Source organism: Pantherophis guttatus, chromosome 7, assembly GCF_059756535.1.
Source record: "Pantherophis guttatus breed Tessera chromosome 7, ASM5975653v1, whole genome shotgun sequence".
Classification (NCBI taxonomy): domain Eukaryota; kingdom Metazoa; phylum Chordata; class Lepidosauria; order Squamata; family Colubridae; genus Pantherophis; species Pantherophis guttatus.
The window spans coordinates 91,237,194-91,260,990 of NC_142069.1; the positions used below are offsets into that span (position 1 = coordinate 91,237,194).

General features: G+C 44.9%; 1 protein-coding gene across 1 annotated transcript; it reads left to right on the top strand.

Annotated features, from left to right (window-relative positions):
• Positions 1–23,563, top strand: SEC61A2 (SEC61 translocon subunit alpha 2). Its single transcript, XM_034422102.3, has 12 exons — positions 1–223; positions 3,874–3,941; positions 6,686–6,751; positions 9,968–10,046; positions 11,109–11,240; positions 11,750–11,859; positions 14,304–14,457; positions 18,420–18,580; positions 19,459–19,656; positions 20,494–20,685; positions 20,842–20,918; positions 21,990–23,563. The coding sequence occupies exons 1-12, from the start codon at positions 217–219 to the stop codon at positions 22,174–22,176; spliced, it is 1,431 nt and encodes a 476-aa protein (XP_034277993.1). The 5' UTR covers positions 1–216; the 3' UTR covers positions 22,177–23,563.
• The last annotated feature ends 234 nt before the right edge of the window (positions 23,564–23,797 follow it).

Consider the following 23,797-nt stretch of genomic DNA (forward strand, 5'->3'; position numbering starts at 1 on the left):
GGTCGTTGGTTCGGTCCGTGCGCTTTCTAAGCGGGAGAAGGGAGGCGCGCCGGCGTCCCGCTCGTCGCGCAGCTTACGACGTCACGGGTCACGTGGGTGGAGGCCGGCAGCCTCCGGAGCGCCGAGGAGGCCGGAGGCGGGGAAGGGGAGCCGCTGTAGCCGCCTGTCTGCCTGCCTGCCAGCCCGGAACCCCCCGCCGCCTCCTCCGCCGCCACCATGGGCAGTGAGTGGAGGGGCCCCGGGGGGGAGGGGAGGGGAGGGGGGGCAACGGCCGGTAACCCCCCATTTCCTCACCGGCTCTCCCTGGGGGCCCCCCCTGCCTCGTTCCTGGCTATGGGTCCCCTCAGGGGAGGCGAAGAGGAAGGAGAGACGACAAAGAGGGAGAGGGAAGGAGGAGGAGGAAGGAAAAAAGGGGGGAATGCGAAGGAAGGAAGGAGGAGGGAGGGGGAAAGGGGGATAGAAAGGAGGGAATGGGAAGAAGGAGGGAGAGGCGAAAAAGAGGGAGGAGGAAGGAGAAAAAGGGAATGCGAAGGAGGAGGGAGGGAGCGGGAAAAAGGGGAGAGAGAAGGAGGGAGGGAGGAAGGGAAAGGAAGGAGGGAGAGATGAAAAAGAGAGAGGGAAGAAGGAAGAAAAATGGAGGGAGGGGAAAAGGGGGAAGAAAAGAAGGGAATGCGAGTAAGCAAAGGAGGAGGGAGAGACGAAAAAGGAGGAGGAGGAAGGAAAAAAGGGAGGGAAGGAAGGAAAAGAAAAGAGGGGAGGAGGGAGGGGAACTGGAGAAGAAAAGGAAGGGAGGGAGGAGGGAGGGAGTGGAAAAAGGGAGAGAAGGAGGGAGGGAGGGAGGGAAAAAGAGGAAAGGAAGGAGGGAGAGATGAAAAAGAGAGAGGGAAGAAGGAAATAGAAAAAGGGAAGGAGGGAGGGGAACTGGAGAGGAAAAGGGAGGAGAAAAAGGGGAAGGACGGAGGGAGGGAAAAAGGGGGGAAGAAAGGAGGGAATGGAAAGGAAGAGAATGCGAGTAAAGAAGGAAGGGAAAAGGAAGGAAGGAGGGAGAGATGAAAAAGGAGGAGGAAGGAGAAAAAGGGAGGGAAGGAGAAGAAAAGGAGGGAGGAGAAAAACGAGGGAAGAAGGAAGGGGGGAGAAAGGAAGGGAGGGAAGGAGGAAAAAGGGAATACGAAGAAGGAGGGAGGGGGAAAAAGAAAGTGGGAGAGATGAAAAAAAGGGAGAGAAGGAAGGAAGGAAGGAAAAGAGGGAGAGAGGAAGAAACGGGGGTGGGGTGGGGGTACCCCAGGATGTTGCAGGGGTGGAATCGGGCTGCTTGGGGGTTGTGAAGTTCCCACACCCTTAGCGCCCCCCCCCTCATCATGCAGTGCATTGCTGATCGTGGCTTGTTGGAGGGTTGCTTGGTTCTCCCCCCCCCCCCCATGTAGGTTGCATAAGTACCTGGTATTCACACCAGAGATACCTGGGAGTAGAGTTGCCTCCCTCCCTTCTCTCCTCTCCTTCTCCTCTCCCTTCTTCCCTACCTCCCTCTCTTCTTCCACTCTCTCTCTCCTTCCTTCTTCCCTCTCTCCTTTCTTCCTCCCTCCCTCCCTCCCTCCGTTTCTCTTCTCCTCTCCCTTCTTCCCCCCTCCCTCTCTTCTTCCTCTCTCACTCCTTTCTTCCTCGCTCCCTCTTTCCTTTCTCCCTTCGTTCCTCTCTTCTCTTCTTCCTTCTTCCCGCCCTCCCTCTCTCTCTTCTTCCTCTCTCTCTCCTTCCTCCCTCCCTTCCTTCCTCCTTCTCTCCTTCCTTCCTCCTTTCTTCCCTCTCTCCTTCCTTCCTTCTTCCCTCCCTCCCTCTCTTCTTCTTCTTCTCTTCCTTCTCTCTCCCTCGCTCCCTCTCCTTCCTTCCTTCCAATCTTCTTCCTTCTTTGCTTCCCCCCTCCCTCCCAATACGGCTGCCACTTAAACTGTTACCCCTGGAAGTGCTGATACAAACCTGCCCAGGCCCAATATTGGGGTTGTTGCCTCTAAAATCCATCCCTCCACCCCAAAAAAACCTGATAGACCTTCTTTCCCCTTTTTTGTCCTTCCCTCTCTCCTACCTGTGCATGAGGCTGGTTCCTGCGCTGTTGCTAGGCTCTGGGAGGAATGCAAAATAGGAGGAAGTAAAAGCCGCTCTCTCATTTGCTCAGGTTCTGATGATGATAAACATGGTTATTACAAGGTGTCACGGCTGAGTGAACTTTGCCAGTGGGAAATATCTCGGGTGTTTGTTTGGTAGAGATGTACACAACTCACTGTAAACCAAATGGTTGCACGGATTTGTAGTTGCATGAGTGGCCTTCGGAAAACATGTCTGCTTTTAAATGGGGTGTTGCAGACACCTAGAGATAATGGGTGCTTCTTAAATGCATGACATTCTTTGGCAGGACATCAATTTAACTATGAAGGCCAATTCAGCATTGGGAGGTAAACGAGAGTTAACCATAATCCAATAAACCAACAATCATGGGTTCTAGGAGTTCTCATTTCCAGCCTTTTTTTTTTTTAATTTGATTTATATGCCGCCCTTCTCCGGAGACTCAGGGCCGTTTACAATGCATTAAGCAATAGCCTTCATCCTTTTGTATATTTATACAAAGTCAGCTTATTGCCCCCACAAACTGGGTCCTCAATTTACCTACCTTAGAAAGGATGGAAGGCTGAGTCGACCTTGAGCCTGGCGAGATTCGAACTTACTAATTGCAGACAGCTGGAGTTAAATTACAATGCATTAGTCTGCTGAGCTATCCAGACTCTGTTGGGCCCCTCAATTCTTCACACAAAACAAACTTGTGTTTGTTTTATATTTCTCCAAAGCTGAAATAAGATTAGGAAAAGTTTGCTTTTTCATAAAAATAACAATAAGATTGCACTTAAGTATTTGTTACTTAAAGCTAGCAAATATTTTGGCTCGTAAGCTTTCAGGAAACACCGTCCATAAATGCACAAATCTATATGTAATTGTTCTGGCAAGGATCAATTTGTGCAGAAATATTTATTTGGGTAAGTAAGGAAAGAGAAATACCCATGTTTCCCTGAAAATAAGACCCTGTCTTATTTTTTTGAACCCCGAAATAAGCACTTGGCCTTATTTTCAAGGAGGTCTTTTGGGGAGCGTGGAGCAAAATGGGGCTCCTTGCCATCTTAACCTGATTTCCAGCTCCCTAACCCTAACCAGAGGAAATGGCGGGGACCAGCTGTGCATGCGGTTAAATATCTTTTGGAGGGGGCTTATTTTAGTGCATGCACTCAAAAGCCCAATTGGGCTTATTATCAGGGGAGGTCTTATTTTCTGGGAAACACAGTAATAAAATGAGAGAATTGCATTGGATGTGACTAATCATAAAACACCATTTAACTGCTAGTGGTACAACCTTTCTTGCATGCATATATATATTTAAATAAAAGACTATTTCTTATATAGGTAGTCCTTGACTTACAACAGTTCGTTTAGTGGCCGAAGTTACAACGGCACTGAAAACAGTGATTTATGACCATTTTTCACACTTATGACCGTTGCAGTATCCCCCACGGTCATGTGATTTACATTGACAACTGATTCATATTTATGACGGCTGCAGTGTCCCGGGGTCATGTGATCCCCTTTTGCGACCTTAGCAACAAAAATTTGGGGCTCCGGGTCATAAGTCGAGGACTTATCTGTGAGTTCTTCCAAATGACGTTGAAAATTGACACAGTCCTGTTTTGTACCATGAAAGCGAGACAAATATTTGCAGGCAGTTAAGAAGACAAGTTCTCTTGACAAATTAATACTTTACACGTTCTGTACTTCTATTCTCACTTCTATTATCGACATAACGTATATCGTGCCTTTTTTTTTTCCTTCTTTTAACAGTCAAATTTCTGGAACTCATTAAGCCCTTTTGCGCTGTTTTACCCGAAATCCAGAAGCCTGAAAGAAAAGTAAGTGACTTTGCTTTTCCAAGATTAAGTAAGAAGATTTTGCTTCCGCAAGGTTCATGGAAGGCATTTTAAGTCTAAAATTTTTAGGTTGTGAAAGGAAGACGTGGGAAATTTGAGTGCTGTCTGTAATTTTCAAATATCAGAGTGAGATTATGGAAATTTGGGTACATGATGTTGAAAGTATGCCTGAAAGTAAATTCTGCTTATTTGGCCGAGACTTATTTCCGAGTCCATGTGCAAACAGATTTCATCCATGAAGACCATTCGATGAAGTATTTCCCTTTAGTCATGCATGGAAAAAAAGGACTTACACTATCCCAGCCGTAAGATAGGGACGCTCTTAATAGTTTCTTTTTGAAATCCTTGGTGTTCTCTGAGCTTGGTTGTATTCTTGCAGACATCTCATTGCCGAAGTAGGTAACATCATCAGTGTAGAAGCGTGTAGGGTTTGCACTATTGATAGTGCGCAAGCCCAAATGAGCGCAAGCCCCGTGCTTTTCTAGCACTGATGATGTGACTTAGTTGGGAAATGAAAGGTCTGCAAGAAAAATAAAATAAAACCAAGCTCAGAGAATGGACCAAGGAACCCACAATTCAATCCTGAGCTACAAATGTTCTTTTCTATCAGTTCTTCTTTTTGACTCTGTGTACTTGTGAAAGTGTTAGGAAATGAGTATTACCTACTTTGTTGGGTTGGCAATATTTAAACCCTCAATATTGCTTTAAAACTGCTGTATTGCATCATACTGTGTCCTGATTGGTTAGCTCTGTAGCCAATGTCCTTAAGAGGGAGCTAGAAACATGGTTTGTTTCTTTTTGCTGTTCTTGCTCTCTGATATCTCTGTTTGCAAATCCAGAAGAACTGTTTATTGTGAATGACTAAGACGACTGGTAAGAAGACTTTGTTATTGGATTATCCCTGGACTGTCGTTTTGCTATCTCCTGCTTTATATGTGTATGACCTGGACTGTTTATTGGACTGTGCCTTACTATTTCCTGAAAGTAAACACAACTCAGTGTATCTGTGTGTTGGCTGTGTTTATTCGTAACTACTCTCAATCACTTTCATGTGCACACCCTTGCTACTCAAGGGTTACTCTGCGAATTCCTTAACAGAAAGTATAAAAGCGATTCAACTAGCACAACACGGGTGTCCCCCCCCCCCAAGTCCCAACCCATCATTGGGCTTACTCGTTGAACCTACTTGCTATCTATACTGTATCTGATAATTCCGTATAATTAAGTACAACTTGGTTGTCCCAAGGGTGTTTTTTTCAAGAGGCAATTGGACTTTCTGGTTTTTCTTTTTGAAGACGTTTCACTTCTCATCCCAGAAGCTTCTTCAGTTCTAGATGGTGGGGAAGGGAAGGATTGCTATTCCTTGAAGAGAGCTGGTCATTTGCATCCTTTTAGAGGGTCTGCAGTTTGGGTCTCTAAAAGAATGCAAATGATCAGCTATCTGCAAGGAGTATAAAAGCTGCTTCACCTTGTGAAGGTGGGGAATGAAAGGTGAAGGTGGGAAATGGAAGGTTTTTTTATACTCCCTGCAGACAGAACTGGTCATTTGCATCCTTTTAGAGAGTCGTTGAGGTTTGTCTGTGTCCCCAGGGCCACTTGAGTGGTGCAAATGGATGTGGGGCCGCCTTGGAACTGCTGAAAGGACTGTGTTATAGACAGGAGATAGATTGTTAAGGATATTCTTGTCTCATAACCGATGTTGTGGGTTATTGAGCAGAGTAGCCTTTGAGTTTACGCACGAAAGCGACTGAGAATGATTGTGGATAATAGCAGTCCACATACAAACAAACCCGGTTTTGATAATATTTTACTTTTAGGGAAAAAGCAAAATCATAGTCCAAAACATTCCAAGTCATACCCATATAAAGTGAGATAAAGATCGGTCCAGGGATATTTTCCAAATATAAAGTGTTCTTACCAGTTGTAGAAAAATGCAATAAAACAGATTTTTCTTTAGTTTCATTCAGGAACACAGTTCAATATAAAAACAGTCAATAAATACTATAAAAACAATAAATAGCAAGCAATGATCATGTAGAGAGATCAAATATGGAGTTACAGCATATCAGCAGGTAAAATGGTGTAGTGTCCACACAAACCATAATTCAGCTCTCCTTAAGTACATTGGCTACAGAGCTCAGCCAATCAGGATGCAGGATGATGCAACACAGTTTTTAAAGCTACGTAATACTTTTTAGCTACAAACACACAATGTTGGTTTATATATTTCCTGACCAACCAGTTGGGCAATAACAATTTCCTAACATAGATGATGTGGTATCCCTCCCCCTCTGTTGAGAGAGGGCTGTTCAATTTGGACATAGATGGCCTCTTGGACCCCTCTTTGAAACCAGCTGTCTTCTCCATCCAAAATGATGACATGGTCATTTATCTGATGGCACAGAATAAATTCCCAGGTGCCCTTAACAACCCTCTAAAAGGATGCAAATGACCAGCCCGTCTGCAACGAATATCAATCCTTCCATTCCGCTCCATCCAGTCAGAGCTGAAGAAGCTTCTTGGATGAGAAGCGAAATGTCTTCATAGGAAAAAAAGAAAGTCCAGTTGCCTCCTGAAAAAAAACCTTTGACCTTTGGGACATCCATGACCTGGATGGCTGAGAATCTCTACAGACCTGGAGTTGTGGTTCTTTCTTTTTTTTTCCGTCTTGCTATCCTAAACAATCGCTGTTGGTTAACTTGGTTTTCTTATGTTGTGCTTTACAGATTCAGTTCAGAGAGAAAGTTTTATGGACAGCTATCACCCTCTTCATTTTTCTAGTATGCTGCCAGGTAAGAAGTGACCTCAATATAGGACAAAGGTTCTTGTTGTGGCCCGTCAGCGGCTTGTGCAGATTGTTGCTGATTCCAATGACGAGGAGGCTGGTGTGGTGCTGCACCAGTAGCCTGTGCAGCTGGCGCTCGAGTCGGACAGTGAGGAGGCTGGAGAAGATGTGGTGCCAGAGGCGGGGATTCAGCCAGGGCCTTCAGAAGCTCCCATAAGTGAAGAGGAAGAAGAGGAGGAGCCTTTTCTCGATGCACGGGCACGCAGAGTGGCCAAAAGACAGGAGTGGTTCCTCAGGAGGAGGTCTCCTTGAGAGTAAGGCTTGGGGCTAATTGGCCACTCCCTTAGCCTATTTAAGGAGGAACGCCAATTGCAGCAAGTTGTAGGGAACAACTTTAGTTCAATCTCCTTCACGTCTGGATTCTCTGCAAAATTGTTTCTGGGCTTTCTGCCAACTCTAGTAAGACTGTGATGACCTTATCTCAGAATTCTTGCAGGCTGTTAAGACAGTTTATTAACAGCCTTTGGTTGATAAAGACTAAGTTATTTGAGTAAAATAAGCTTTGTATAGAGTTTGTGTGTGCTGCGTTCTTTGGGGTCTGTAGCTGAGGCAGAACAGTTCTTTATATGTTCACCTTCTGTCAGACCAGCCTACGGTCTGCCTGAGGTTCCTAGATAATCAATAGGGCTGGAGGTTGTACGTTTTGCTGCACAAGCCCTTTGGCATTCATGCGGGTAGTCCTCGACTTACGACCACAATTCAGCCCAAAATTTCTGTCGTCAAGCGGGCCATTTGCGAAGTGAGCTTTGCCCCTCTTTTATGACCTTTCTCGCCACTGTTGCTAAGCGAATCCCTGCAATTGATAAGTTAGTCAGCCAGTCGTTAAGTGAATCCAGCTCCCCCCCCCCATTGACTTTTGCTTGTCAGAAGGTGTCCCCGGGACCCTGAAACCGTCATAAATATGAAGCAGGTTGCCAAGAGTCCGGATTTTGATCCCGTGACCATGGGGATACTGCAAAAGGTCGTAACTTTGAAAAAACGGTCGTAAGTCACTTTTTCCGGTGCCGTCGTAACTTCAAAACTGTCACTAAGTGGACTGTTGTAAGTCGGGGACTATCTGTATATATCAGCATGCTGAGAAAGAACCAGAAAAGGGCATAAATGGGTCCAGGAGATTTGGGCCATTTGGATTCTTCATAAGGCTTGACAGTCAATTGACATTTGTCATGGGGAATTGAGGATTAGGAGAAATCATTTGGATTATTTAGTTACATTTCACGGTTTTATCTTACCGGTATATGCCAACCAGAGAGGCTAAATCAGTGGTGAAATCCAAATTTTTTTTTACTATCAGTTCTATGGGTGTGGCTTGGCAGGCGTGATGGGAAGGATACTGCAAAATCCCCATTCCCTCCCCACTCCTGGGGGAAGGATATTGCAAAATCTCCATTCTCACCCTACTCTGGGGCCAGCTAGAGGTGGCATTTGCCAGTTCTCCGAACTGCTCAAAATTTCCGCTACCTAAAAGATATTGGACTAAATCATCTCCCCTTTTTGAATGTAAATTTTAATTTGTTTTTAAATTATGGGGTATTTTAAATTTGTTCAGCCAACTTATTTAATTCGTTTTTATTCTGTTTTAAATTTTTGTATTTATGTGTTTTATTCTGTGGCTGTTCACCGCCCTGAGTCCTTCGGGAGTAGGGCGGTATAGAAATCCAGTAAAATAAATAAATAAATAAATAAAGAAAGAAAGAAAGGAAAGAAAGAAAGAAAGAAAGAAAGAAAGAAAGAAAGAAAGATAGATAGATAGATAGATAGATAGATAGATAGATAGATAGATAGATAGATAGATACACATGTGGTTGGAAAAAATGACAAAGAAACATATTGACTTTAAACCAGAGATATTTTTATTGGGGATTTTACCAGAAACATATAACAGAGAATTGCAATATTTAATTGTGAATGTTTTAACAGCGACTAGAATCGTATTTGCTAAAAAATGGAAAGGAGAGAAGTTACCTACAGATGATGAGATTATTAAGAAAATCATGGAATGTGCTGAAATGAGTAAATTGACATTTGAAATTAGAGAACAGGAAGATAAACAATATTATTTGATATGGGATTTGTTTTATCAATGGATAGATAATAAATCATGGAATTGAAGTATGAAATATGGGGTTGATATAAAGATTAAATATCTGATGGGTTTTTTTAATAAAAGATAGAAGTTTTTGTTATAAATTGGTATTTTAGAAATGGATTTATGCACAAGAGAATACGAACCGTTCGACTCAACTGTCTGTAATTGTTTGGAATGATAATGGTTTTATGTTTTTTTTTTTTTTTTAAATAAAAAAGAATTCTTAATAAAAATAAAATTCCGCTACCAGTTCTCCAGAACCTGTCAGAACCTGCTGGATTTCACCCCTGGGCTAAATGAACTGTTTATTGCATCTTACTCCCGTTTAGGATGACTTAGCGCTTTAAGGTTAAAGAACCTTCCATTAGTTTTGCATTCTGTATTTCTTCTCTGCTGTCGCTGATGTATTTTTGTAAGTTGCGTTGAAATGCTAATGGAGTCGTAATGAAAGCTAACTTGAAAAAAAAAAGAAAATTAGGATGTATTGCATTGATTATTGCCTTGATTCCAAAGTAATGCAGGGCTTTAAAAATCTCGGAGTGTTTTAGAATATTAACTGTCTCTGCTCCGGAGGTTCTTAGTACATTATAGCATGTCAAACACTCCTGTTTTCAAGAGGTTGTCAGATACCGTGTGAACCATGAAAGGAGATGAAATACAGGTACTCCTCAACTTACAACCAGTTTGCTTAAGGACAGTTAAAAATTACAATTTCCAGCCAAAAAAAAGTCAATTCGGAAGAATCTTATCTGTTTTTTTCACGACCACAGGATTTGCTTAACCACCGTGTGATTTGCATAACAACCGCTGTGAAAGCGGTCATAAAATTGAGTCCAGTCACGTTGTGTCGCAGCATACGACCACAGTAATTTACGACTGAAATTCTTGGCTCCTTTGGGGTCGTAAGTCGAGGAATACCTGCATTGACCGTTACACATCCTTGAAGAATCTCCCATCAAAAAATTGCGTGGACTTTTTTTGTCTAAAACGATTCAGTGTTTGTAAGCGCCTTTGTCAAAAATCACCTTTGTCTTCTGTTTTTATTCATGCTTGATATTGTTACGACTCCTGTAGATACCATTATTTGGAATAATGTCCTCGGATTCTGCGGATCCCTTCTACTGGATGAGAGTCATCCTTGCGTCAAACAGAGGTTGGTGGGCTTCACTCTACATCTAGGGTATGTCTAGTTTAATGAAAGGAAGGACTAGGGGGGACAGGTGCAACGTGTAACGTGTTCACACTGGTGTAATAGGACTGGGTGATTGTTAATATGATTTATTGGGTTGGGGATTTTCTGTTTTTTTGAGTTGTATTGTGTTGGGGGCGGGCACTGAGGGAACTCCACCAATCTCATTGTACACACCGTATTTTTCGGAGTATAAGACGCACCTACCTTTTTTGGTGAGGAAAACAAGAAAAAAGAAATCTGCCTCTGCCTCCCAGCAATTTTGCCTCCTTGCAGCAAACATCCTGCTTTACTTTCATTTTCATTTTCAGCACAGCTTGATTAGCACAAGGAAAAAAAACTGCTCCCAGCAATTTACCTCCTTGCAGCAAGCAGCAGAGACCCACGCAGTAATAGACAATGCCTGCAGCCTGAAACAGCTGAGAGTCAGCAGATCCAAGGGACAATCAACTTGTGCTAATTAGGCTGTGCTGAAGCTGAAATGGGCTGTTCCTTCTTGCTGCTTGCTGCAAGGAGGTAAATTGCTGGGAGGCAGAGGCCAAAGGGTGGGGGCCAGTGGGTGGGAAGGGCTACATTCGGTGTATAAGACTTACCCAAATTTTCACCCTCTTTTAGGGAGGAAAAAGATGCGTCTTATACGCTGAAAAATATGGTAAGTTGTGCAGTGGCAATAAAGGTGATTATTATTATTATTATTATTATTATTATTATTATTATTATTATTATTTTAAGAAGAGACTGGACAATCATGTCTGAAATGGTATCGGGTTTCCTGCCTGACGTTAAAAGGGATGGACTTCAACTCCCAGAATTCCCCAGGCTGGGGAATTCTGGGAGTTGAAGTCCATCCCTCTTAACGTTACCAAGGTTGAGAAACACGGATGTAGAGATATTTCATTGGAAAGAGACACCACGAATTGGCTCCTTTGGGATATTGAAGGACATAATTAAGAATTTTTCCATGCAGAACCCCACCATTCAAGATCCATTTCCTTGTTTCTCTTCCTTCCATCCCTTCTTCTGCAGGCACTTTAATGGAGTTGGGCATTTCCCCCATTGTGACTTCCGGCCTCATTATGCAGCTCCTGGCTGGAGCCAAAATCATTGAAGTGGGTGATACGCCGAAGGACCGAGCCCTGTTTAACGGCGCTCAGAAGTGTGAGTATTACTTTTCGGGTCCCCAGATGAAACCTTCCTTTTTTCTTTTTTCTTTTTTTCCCCTTAGCAAATGCAGCAAATTAACTACTTTAGCCTGTGTTTTTGTAACAAGGGGGAATCATTGTGGCATGCCTGGTGCTCTCTGAGCCTGGTGGTTTTCTTGCAGACGTTTCATGACCCAACTAGGTAAGGTCATCAGTGCTAGAAGGGAATAGGGTTTGCTCTCTGTTTTTATACGATATAACACCACTCCTTTCTAACACTGATGATGCTACCTAGTTGGGTAATAAAACGTCTGCAAGAAACCCACAAAGCTAAGAGAGCACCAAGGACCCCACAGTCGTCGTCCTCCAGCTGCTCCTCCACTCCACATCTAGCACTGATGATGTTACCTAGTTGGGTCATGAAACGTCTGCAAGAAACCCACTGAATCTAGGACCCCACGATCCAATCCTGCGCTACCAATACTCTCTTCTGTAAGTACACAATTGTTTGTGTTCTTTTTCCAGTGTTCGGAATGATTATCACTATTGGCCAGGCCATCGTGTACGTCATGACGGGGATGTACGGGGATCCTTCCGAGATGGGGGCCGGAATCTGCCTTCTGATTATAATCCAGGTACGTCCTTCCAGAACACAATTCTTTTATCACAGTCCCTTCTTAAGATGTTTGCGTAGCTTCCGATGAATCTGTGGGGCAAAGAAGCCGGGAGGGTTTTAATGCCAGACACAGCAAGGCGGGACGATTCGAAAACGGCAAGATTACGTACAGGTAGTCCTCGAGTTACGACCACAACCGAACCCAAAATTTCTGTCGCTAAGTGAAACGTCTCTTAAGTGACTTTTTGCCCCATTTTGCGACTGTCCTCTCCACGTTTGTTAACTGAATCCCCACAGTTCTTAAGTTAGTCCGACGGTCGTTAAATGAATCTTGCTTCCCCTTTGATGCTGCTCGTCAGAAGGTCACTAAAGGGAGATCATGTGACCCCGGGACATTGCAACCGTCATAACTATGAACCGGTTACCAAGCGTCCGAATTTCGATCATGTGAATATGGGGATGCTGCAATGGTCATAAGTGTGAAAAATGGTCCTAAAGTCACTTTTTTCAGTACCGTTGTAACTTCAAACAGTCACTAAATGAAACGTAAGTCAAGGACTACCTGTATATCCCAAACTCTGGACGGCACCATTTTTAAATTGTATTGTCTTCTCTAACCAGTCATGTTTCCAAATAGTAAATTAATTTCAATTTAGTTCCAAGTCATGTTTCCAAGTAGTAAAATAATTTCAGTTTAGTTCTCTGCCACCGATAGCAGCTCCAGAAAGTGCGTGTGTCGTGTCTACCTTCGATCTAACGTTTCTTCTTTTCTGAATATATTGAGTTTTTAAAAAAAGCTTTGGGATGCTTAATTTTTATCTTTTAATCCTTAAAATAATAAAGTGCTCAAATCAAATGCCACTTGTTCATGAGGCTGAAAGAAAGAAGGAAGGAAGGAAGGTTAAAATACAGGTTAAAAACTTTGCTCACCTTTTTTGTAAGGCCCACAAATGATGCTTTTTTTTAATTGCTCTGCAAAATACTTTCTAGGCAAGTAAGTTTAATTTTTTCCGGATCGTTTAAAAAATAGGCATTATGTATCCTGGATGAATTTGATTTAACAGAGTTGTACGGTTGTAAATCTTGCTCAAGTCTTCTCTCAAATCCTTAAACACGATGGCCGATTTGTGAATTTCAGTTATAACAGAAGGAAAATGTCGATATTTCAAATTAATGAATGGGGTTTGCCTCCCCCAAGGCCAAATAAAATTAATTTTATCCGTCCTTTGCAAGGTACCAGCCAAAAGACCAGCGGCATTAAAAAAAAAATTTCAAAGTAACCTAAACTTTGTGTACACCCAACTTAGAAATACATCAGAATTTTGTGTTATAGGTCTCCTTAAATGTAAAATAGTGCTATATTTTACAATTTATTATGCGCTACCGAAGGGTTAGGATTAGATCTCCACCAAAAACAAAAGGACTTTGAAAGGAGAGGTAGTTAAGACGTTGTTTTGCCAACCCCAAGAATTATTATTTTTCCAAGGAACTTCTAGAATTAACAAAACTTGGTTTCCATAATCAAAGTTTCACAGAGTTCAGGCTGACGGTACCTGGCCAAGCCCGATGAGATTAACCTTTGAATAGGAAATATAGGAAAGGCCGGGAAATGGAAAAATAAATAAAGTTAGAAAAGTGACAAATTCTGTACTGCTACCTTTTGCCTGTGGCCATAAGCCAAGAGGCAGATTCCTTGTGTGTCTAATCGATCTTGGCCAAATGAAATGCAGGCAGTCCTCGACTTAGGACCAAAATTGAGCCCAAAATTTCCGTTGTTAAGTGAGACGTGTTTTCAGTGGGGTTTGCCCCATTTTACGACCACAGTTGTTAAGTGAGCAACCCGGTTGTTAAGCAAATCTGGCTTCCCCACTGCTTGTCAGAAGGTCGTAAAAGGTGATTACATGACCTTGAGGCACAGCAATCCTCCTCAACACTCCCCTCTCCTTTCTAGCACTGATGAGGTTACCTAGTTGGGCCATGAAATGTCTGCAAGAAAACCACCCAGCCCAGAGAGCACCCCAAGAACCCCAGAGTTCCACCTGAGCTACAGATATTCCCTTCTGTAATATTTCATCTTTTATCAGATCTAAAACTCAGTCGCATCCTTCGCAAAAAAAAAAAAAATGTGCTCGGTGTTCGTTTGAGCTCCAATTACGGGGAACCGATCGTAGCAATGATCCTAAGCATCTGAATTTTGATCCTGGGGGATGCCACAAAGGTCATAAGCGTGAAAAACGGTCCCGAGTCCCGTTGTAACTTCGGACGGTCACTAAATGAACTGTTGTAAGTCGAGGACTACCTGTGTTTTAATACGAGTCAAGATTTGGCTTTTCTCAGTCCTTAGCCTAACTCAGGCTGTGGTAGCCCAGAGGGCGAAGGTGCTTTACTTCTGAGCAAAGTGGGAGGGGGTTTTGGGGGGCACAGAGTTATGGACCTTTTGGAATTCCCCCCCCCCCTCCACAGTTGTTTGTTGCTGGCTTGATAGTCCTGCTGCTCGATGAGCTTCTGCAGAAAGGCTATGGCTTGGGATCCGGCATTTCCCTCTTCATTGCCACCAACATCTGTGAAACCATTGTCTGGAAGGCCTTTAGCCCCACCACCATTAACACGGGCAGAGGTACAGTACTTTTTCCTCACGGCTGATGCCTCGGTCGGTTGCATGCTTTGTCAGACGCCTCTTGCAGGGGGGGGAGCAGCCTAGAACCGGACACGAGAGGCGGCTCTAGATCGGGGGTTTTTCAAACTGCGTTCCAGAGGACCCTACACACTCCGTTCTAAGGGATCCTACACACTGCATTTAGAGACCCTACCAACTCTGTTCTAGATAACCCTACAGAGTTCTAGGAGAGCCTACAAACTGCATTTAGAGGATCTACAAACTTATGTTCTAGAGGTCTCTACAAACTGGGTTAAGAGGACCATACAAACTTATGTTCTAGATGACCCTACAAACCGTTTAGAGACCCCTACAAACCGGGTTCTAGATGACCCTACAAACTTATGTTCTAGGGGACTCTACAAACTGAGTTTAGAGAACCCTGCAAACTGGGTTCTGGATGACCCTACAAACTATGTTCTAGGGGACCCTACAAACTATGTTTAGAGAATCCTACAGACTGTGTTCTAGGAGACTCCATAAAGTGGGTTCTAGAAGACCCTACACTTCCAGCAGAACATACGGGTTCCCTGAGAAGGTAAGGTCAACCCTCCCCCGTTCACACACACAAACCAAATTCACACAGACACAACCCATTTTCCATCCTTAAATTTTTGCCTCTTGAATCGGGAGTGCCGGGATTTTTGTTTTTCTTCAACCAAGCTCCACAGCCTGGAAAAGTTTGGAAAACCCTGATCTAGATCACTCTGTCTTGCAAAAAAAAAGAAAAGAAAAGAAAAGACTGGAATCTGGAGTTTATGTTGGCCATTTTTCCCTCGCGCCTGGGCAGAAGTTGGCAAGGGATTTTTTTTTTCCTCAACAAGGTGGGTCTAGGAGGCTTCCCCATTCCAGAAACTTTCCCAAACTTTGGGGTACCAGAGTGAACTCACAGGGAGGTGCCACAAAATAACCCGTGATTCTCAACCTCCGTCGGACACTGCATGAACTACAAACCTAGGAGTGTCATGAAAAAAAAAAAACCCTTACTGAAATGCTAAGGGTGGTGTCGACCACGAAATTTTGGAAAACTCTATTTAAATCAGGTCTCGCTCTCTAGAATTCCTGGGGAATCCAGATGCGAAATCTAGAAACGCTCCTTAAATTACCTGCCAGTCTCTTGGTCACGTGGCCTTTATCCCAGAAGGAAATTTCCGTGGCACAGTGGACCAGATCTTGCCTTCACCACGATCACAACCACCAAAACGCCTCCTCTAGATGAATGATCCCAGAGCGTGCCTGCAACCTTCACAGTACAGGCAGTCCTCGACCTAACGACCGTTTTTGAGCCCAACGTTTCTGTCGCTAAGCGGGACGGTTGTTAAGTGAGCTTTGCACCCCACCCCGTTTTACGATCTTTCTCGCTGAAGTGTTTAGGCAAATCCCTGCAGCTATAAAGTGAATCCCACGATGGTTAAGTGAATCTCTTCTTCTTTGATTTTGCTGGTCGGAAGGCCACAAGGTGATCACACGACCCCAGGACACTGCAACGGTCATAAGTAGGAGTCAGGTTACCAAATGTCTGAATTTTGACTCCACGGTCGTAAGTGTGAGTCACTTTTTGTAAGTTTGAGCAGTCACTAAACCAACGATTGTAAGTTGTGGACTACCTTTATAGAAACTTCGGCTTGATTTAAGGTAGCTGAAGAATTGGGCCGCAAAATTAAGATTATTTTTTAAAACCCAGAGCTGCAGACCTGGTTCTAATTGGCCATAAATTGGTCACCATGTGAAGCTCCCTTACAAACTTCAGAATAAGCTACGTTGTCCAAATTCTCTGGATTCTTTCTTTCTCTGTCGGAGACTTTCTCTTTCTTTCATTTATAATTTATTTCCTATTGTTGCTTCTACTGTGCCACGCTCTTTATTCTTTTCTGCTTCCCTCTGCGTTTCTCTTCTTGTGTTTTTCTTCTGGCAGCTGGTGCGTTTTTGTCGTCGTGGTTCTTAACAGAATGGAAACACCCTTTGCTTTATGATATCAGATCATCATCCTCTTTTAACCACCCCGTAATCCCTTGCGGGATGGAGTCTGGGCAACTGAATGGAGCTAGCAGAGCGTTTTTAATGGCCGGATGCCTTTCCTGTCACCAGTACGGAGTTTCATTCAGCAAGATATATTCTCATTGTGCCCATAGAGAGAAATATCTGCCTCCACCTAGGATCGAACTCACAGCCTCCTGATTGTGAGGCGAGAACTCCACCTCTAGGCCACCGCACCACTCTTGCTTTATTATGTCAAATGTTCCAGAACTATTGTCAGCTCTTTGAGTTAGTCCAGATAAGAAACACTCAAAAGCCCGAGTGTTAACACTATGTGTATTGTAAAGTCCACAAATCTGAACAGAATAACTGAGGTGGAAGGGACCTTGGAGGTCTTCTAGTCCAATCCCCTACTCAGGCAGGAAACCCTGTTAGCGTTTCAGACAAATGGTTGTCCAGTTTCTTCTTGAAAGCCTCCAGTGATGGAGCAAGCACAACTTCTGGTGGCAAGCTGTTCCACCGATTAATTGTCCTCCCGGTCAGGAAATTTCTCCTTCGTTCTAGGTTGCGTCTCTCCTTGATGAGTTTCCACCCATTGCTTCCTGTCCTGCCTTTAGGGGCTTTGGAGAATAGCTTGACTCCCTCTTCTTTGGGGCAACCCCTCAAATATTAGAAGACTGCTATCATGTCTCCCCTAGTCCTTCTTTTCATCAGACTAGACATACCCAGTTCCTGCAAGCGTTCTTCATATGTTTTAGCCTCCAGTCCCCTAATCACCTTGGTTGCTCTTCTCTGCTCTCTTTCTGAGCTGAAATCCTTGAAAGCTGAAATCCTTGAAAGCTGAAATCCTTGAAAGCTGAAAATCCATCTCTTCTTCCCCATCACCTGTCCTTTCCAGGGAACCAGGGAGAAGGGTCCCTTCTGTCGTGCTTTCCACCCGTCCACCCCCGGTTCCTTCCAAGGGCCGAGATGTCCTTTATCTGCCCTTTGCCCTCCCTGCAGCTCTTCCTCTTCCTCCTCCTCCTCCTCCTCGGTCTCAAGGATATTCGCACAGACCGTTGCACAAATAATATGTCACGGAGTAATACAGAGAGGAGTGTTAAGAGTAGGGGATGCCTCTTGATGCTGCTGAGGAAGCGGGGGACCGAGTTAGGGCATCCCCAAAGGAATATTCTGGAAGACCTGCCTTCATACCCCACGTCCGTGTCTCGGCGCTGGTGTTCGTGAGAATTTGTCCACACGTCCTGGGAGAATTTGCATGCATGTTGAGCCTCGTTTATTCACTAGAAAAAGAGCACTGGGTTTGCATGAAACTTGGCTTGGTGAGTCTCGAAAAAAGCGAGTTCCTGTAAGACTTTAAGCACACTTCATTTTAAACTTACCCAAGTCTGTTGTCATTCAATAATTACAGCACCCCGCTGTAGGTAATCCTCGACTTACGACCACAACGGAGCTCAAAATTGCCGCCGCTGAGTGAGGCGTTTGTTAAATGAGCTTTGCCCCATTTTTACGACCTTCCTCGCCACGGCTGTTAAATGAATCGCTGCAGCTCTTAAAGGTCGTTCAGTGAATCCGGCTTCCCCAATTATTTTGCCGATCAAAAAGTCGCAAAAGTGGGATCACGTGACCTCCCGGGATTTGTCATAAGTATGAGTCAGTTGCCAAGCGCCTGAATTTCGATCCCCTGGCCACGGGGACGCTGCAACGGCGTTCGTCGGTGTGAAAAAACGGCTCTAAGTCCCTCCCCCCCAATGCTGTCATAACTTAGAGTGGTCACTAAGCAAGCTGTCGTAAGTCGAGGACGGCCTGCAATTCCCATTTTGTTTTGTTTTTTCTTTCTCGAATTCTGCATGAGTTCCCTTCGGCTGTCTTTGCGGTGTTCGTACGCCAGAGTTTGTTGCCATGCCTGATTTGTGTTGGGTTTTTTGGGGGGGGGCTCCATCCAGGTACGGAATTCGAGGGCGCCGTCATTGCCTTGTTCCACCTCTTGGCCACGCGCACCGACAAAGTCCGCGCTCTGCGGGAAGCCTTTTACCGCCAGAACTTGCCAAATCTCATGAATCTGATCGCAACCGTCTTTGTGTTTGCCGTAGTCATATATTTTCAGGTAAGGAACATCTGGGGGGGGGGAGGGCACAACAAATGTTGTGTTAAGGACAGGAGGAAGTGCGATGAAACATTTCGGCTGGGCCTAAACTCAGAGGATGCCGTTCTAGATTTCTTCGGAAGTAGAAATGAAAGGGTCAGGCTTGGAGAGAGGGGTCCTAAATTCACACCCCCGGCTAGAGTTGGTCGATTTACGATTCTAATTTTCTAATCGGAAAATTCTTTCTAATGTTAGCTTTGTGGAGCGCTTGGTGCTTTCTGAGCTCGGTTGCTGAGCCCTGATGATGTTACCTAGTTGGGTCATGAAATGCCTTGCAAGGAAACAACCCACCTCAGAGAGTACCAAGGATCCCACAATCCTCCTCCTCCATGGTGGGGAATGGAAGGATTGATATTCCTTGCAGACAGAACTGGTCATCTGCATCCTTTTAGAAGGTTTGCAATTTGGGTCTCTGAAAGGATGCAAAGGACCAGTTCTGTCTGCAAGGAGTATCAATCCTTCCATTGCCCACTATTCTGTCAGAGCTGAAGAAGCTTCTGGGATGAGAAGCGAAACGTCTTCAAAGAAAAAACCAGAAAATCCACTTGCCTCTTGCAAAAAAGCACCTTTGGGACAGCCGTGACCTGGAGGACGGAGAATCTCTTACAGACTTTTACTCAAGATTTCAGATCTGGTTTTTGGGGTTTTTTTTAAATCCTGGTTTCTAGTTTGCAAGGGTTTCATGTAAAGTTTGCCGCTTAGTTGCAGGGTCTTCCGGGCTCCGTCCCGCAGGAGAAGAAATCAAGGGTCCAAAGACCTTCTCGGTTTCTGCGGCTTCGAAACAAGAGATCCACTTTGCCAGCTTTGATCCCTTTTTCCTCCTCTTCTCCCCCCCGCAGGGATTCCGAGTTGATCTCCCGATCAAGTCTGCCCGCTATCGTGGTCAGTACAGCAGCTACCCCATCAAGCTCTTTTATACGTCCAACATCCCCATCATCCTCCAGTCCGCCTTAGTCTCCAACCTCTACGTCATTTCCCAGATGCTCTCCGTGCGCTTCAGCGGCAACTTCCTAGTCAATTTACTCGGCCAGTGGGCGGTGAGTAGCCAGTTCTTCCTACAACGCAGGCTTCAGTCCTCGGCTTAACGGCCGCAATCGGGCCCCAGGTTTCCGTCGCTAAGCGAGACATCGGTGAAGTGAATTTTATAGGGCTTTTCTTGCCCCTGTTGTTAAGTGAGTCACTGCGGTTGTTGGGTTAGTAACACGGTTGTTAAGTGAATCCAGCTTTCCCCCTTGACTTGACTCGTCAGATGGTCGGAAAAGGGGATCCCGTGATCCCAGGACACGGCGACTGTCACAAATACAAGTCAGTTGCCAAGTGTCCGAATTTTGATGGCGTGAGCGTGGGGAACGCTGTAACGGTCATAAGTGTGAAAAATGGTCATAGGTCACTTTTTTCAATGCCGTCGTAACTTGGAACGGTCACTAAATGAAGTGTAAGTCGGCTTACAGCTATTTGTTTAGCGGCCGCTCAAAGTTACGACACTGAAAAAGGAGACTTGTGACCGTTTTCCACACTTACGACCTCGGCAGCGTCCCCATGGTCATGTGATTAAAATTCAGACACTTGGCAACTGACTCACATTTATGATGATCGTAGCGTTCTGGGGTCACTATGCAGGAACGACCTTCTGACCAACAAAGTCACTGGCTTTGCTTAACGACCGCCTGATTCACTTTTTAACAACTATGGCAAAAAAGGTTTCATGAAACGAGGCAAAGCTCAAGAAGTGCCTCGCTTAGCAACGCAAACTTTTTGGGCTCCATTGCGGTCGTAAGCCGAGGACTACCTGTAGCCCCTTCAAAGCAGAAACATTTGACTTGGGGGGGGGTCTACATGAAAATGACGTTTTCCACGCTCTCCTTCCTTCCCAGGACGTTAGCGGGGGCGGCCCAGCGCGCTCCTATCCGGTGGGGGGTCTCTGCTATTACCTCTCCCCCCCGGAATCCATGGGGGCCATCTTCGAGGATCCGGTCCACGTGATCGTGTACATCATATTTATGCTGGGCTCTTGTGCCTTTTTCTCCAAGACGTGGATCGAAGTGTCCGGATCTTCTGCCAAAGACGTAGGTGGTTTTCTCTCCCTCCCTCCATCCTCCCTCCTCCTACGCCTCCCCCCCCCCAACTGCACCTGCTCCCCAGATTCTCCCTCGAGGATGCCAAGCCTGGCATCCTCCCTTTGACACCCTGGCATTATTTTTATTTTTTATTTTTTTTTGCAGGTCGCCAAGCAACTGAAAGAGCAGCAAATGGTCATGAGGGGCCACCGAGAGACATCCATGGTTCACGAATTAAACCGGTAAGGAAATCCGAAATGAGTTCAATTTGAGGAGGGGGTCCTTGGTGCTCCCTCAGCCGGGTGCTTTTCTCGGAAGAAAGTCACTAGCATTGATAATGTTACCAAGTTGGGTCATGAAACGTCTGCAAGAAAACAACCAAGTCCTCCTCCTCCTCCTCCTCCTCCCTGCAAACCCCACTCCCTTCCAGCACTGATGATGTTACCTAGTTTGGTAATAAAATGTCTGCAAGGAAAGAACCCAGCTCAGAGAGCTTTTTTTTTTATTTTGAAAAAAAAGTTTTTCATTTTTATTTCTTATACACATATTGAATGTAAATGTACATTCTCTTATCCATAATTGATCATATTATCTATATATTTTTTTCTAAGAAAGCATAAAAACAAAAAATTTTAATTACACTTGGGGTTGCTACCCTCTCTTTTCCCTCTTTTCCCAACAAACCTTCTTCTTTCTTTCCCCTCCCTCTCTCCTCTCTTCTACTTTCTTCCTCCTCCTCTCCTCCCCTACTTCCCCTTCCTCTCCCCCACTCCTCACCTTTCTCACCTTCTCTCCTGCTCTTGTCCCCTATCCTTTCTTCCTCTCCTTCCCCTTTCTTCCATTCCTCTCTCTCCCTCTCCTCCTCTTTCCTTTCTTTCTCCTTTGTTGTGCAATATTTCCCTTATTTGGTATCCGGGCAGCTCCAATTTTCTAATAATATATACTTTCTTTTCAATTTCTTTCCCATTTTATCCAATCAATCATTTCATAATCGTACATTTATATTTATAATCACCGTCCCCCTCCTCTTCCTCCTCCTCCTCCTCACTTTGCCGCAGAAATTTGGGGCTCTATTGCGGTCATAAGTCGAGGACCAGCCTTATACAAAAAATAAAAACAAAACACCATTAGGGAATTTGGAACTTTCAGGCACATGTGGCGCCAATGCAACTTGCTTCACGTTCCACCTCTGGTTTTCTAACCTAATTCTTCCTCTCCCTGCCAAACGAAATGTCAGGAATTGCAGGCACCACGACACAAAAGGGAGCAGATTTGAATTAAAACGAATGTTGTTCCTCTTTTTTTCCCTTTAGGTACATCCCGACGGCAGCTGCCTTCGGTGGGTTGTGTATCGGGGCGCTCTCGGTCCTGGCTGATTTCCTAGGCGCCATCGGCTCCGGCACCGGCATTCTGCTGGCAGTCACGATTATTTATCAATACTTTGAGATCTTCGTCAAAGAACAAGCCGAAGTTGGTGGCGTGGGGGCTTTGTTTTTCTAAACAGGCCGGCATTGACCTGGCTTGTGACAAAAGGGGGGGAAACGTCATTGGACCTCACCCGAATCCAATAATCCCATTTTAATTTATTTTTTATTCCCCCCCTTCTTTTCGAAACAAGTCACCCCATTTGTTCACAAATGGGCTTCTGCACAGCTTCAGAGCTGGCTGCCTTAAAAGAATCAAAGTTTACATTATCTTGATTTAAAAACAGAATAATCATCATCCCAAAAATCTCTCTCGTGTGGCTTGTAACGTTGGAAAACACAATTCTTTCCTCTCCAACCCTCGACGGAAGAGCAGCGGGCGTGCCTGTCTCGTGGCACTTTTCCACACTCGGTGGGCATGCAAACATAATCTACGCATATCTTGTCGCCCGTTGCAAAGAGTTCCGGGTTGCTCCAAACGGCTTAAAAGATCCCTTTCCTTCCTCAAAAATCTATATTTTATCATGAATTGCTTTTCTATATATATATTCGAAGGAAAAACACAACCCCGCCCCCCCCCCCCGTGCCATTTAAGCCCCTCTTTGGAGCAGACATCTCAACACGCCCCCACCACCCGACTCTGAAATTTAAGCCGAGGGTGGGAGGTTGTGTCGGCAGCCACATTTTGTGAATTCACTCACACGGAAATGTAAAAAGATGGTAGAGCCTGAATGAAGAGAATTCAGGTTTCTGCCGACCCCTTCGGAGACCCATCAGTTCTGACCCAGCTCCCCGAACACGACAAACCCTCTGAAATTAAATCAATTATTCCTTTATTAGGAGCGCGAAATGTTTCTCTCTCACCGCAGGCTAACAAGTCCGTCCGGGCGTGAGATGAATAGTGGTCTGCCACATCTCCGCCCCCTGCCTTTTATCCCCAGAGCTAATGTGGGGCTCCACTAGCAGCGGTGACTCTTCCGTCCCAAGGACCGGCTCATAGATTTCCACTGCTCTCCTCTCCTCTGCCTTCTTCTGCACATTAGGCACTGGACCCAGCTGTTCCTCCTCTTCCTCATCAGCCACCGCCAGTCCTGGGGGCTGATGACTCTCCATCTGACGGCTGACGGACGGCCCAGGCTCCACCTCTGTTGCTCTCTCTCTGCGAGCTCCATTCCCTCTTCCCCCTCGGAGCTCTCAGGTTGCCTGGATGCTGGCCCTGACTCCCACCCACCTCCTTCTCCTCCTCCTCGATTCAGCTGTTGAAGAGAGATCCTGAGCTGCTTGAAATGTCACTCGCGTCTCTTTTTTCAAAGTCCATGAAAACAAACAAACTCACAGCTGAGCAAAGTTGTTGGTCTTCGAGGGGCTTTTGTGTTGACAAGAAACCGAGCCTTCGTTGGTGTTTCTTAGCAGCATTGTAGCCCGTGTAAAACATGACACATTAAAAGTTATTTAATTAAAAACTTATCCTTGCTTTTTTGTTGTTGTCGTCGTTGTCTTCTTCGTAAGACGGCTTCCCTGTAACTCCTTGAAGTAAAAAGGGGGCGTGTACACAGAATCCTCGACTTAACGATGGCTCGTTTAGTGACCAAAGTTACAGCAACACTGAAAAAAGTGACTCTCAACTGTTTTTTACACGCTGTTTTAACGTCCCCGCAGTCGGATTCGCTTAACAACTGTGTTAGTAGCAAGGAGAG

What these genes read in the sequence shown, in the direction of transcription:
- SEC61A2 (XM_034422102.3), top strand. An exon ending in CCGTAGTCATATATTTTCAG is followed by an intron (nt 18,581 to 19,458) that starts GTAAGGAACATC and finishes TCCCCCCCGCAG; the next exon opens with GGATTCCGAGTTGATCTCCC. An exon ending in CCGGATCTTCTGCCAAAGAC is followed by an intron (nt 20,686 to 20,841) that starts GTAGGTGGTTTT and finishes TTTTTTTTGCAG; the next exon opens with GTCGCCAAGCAACTGAAAGA.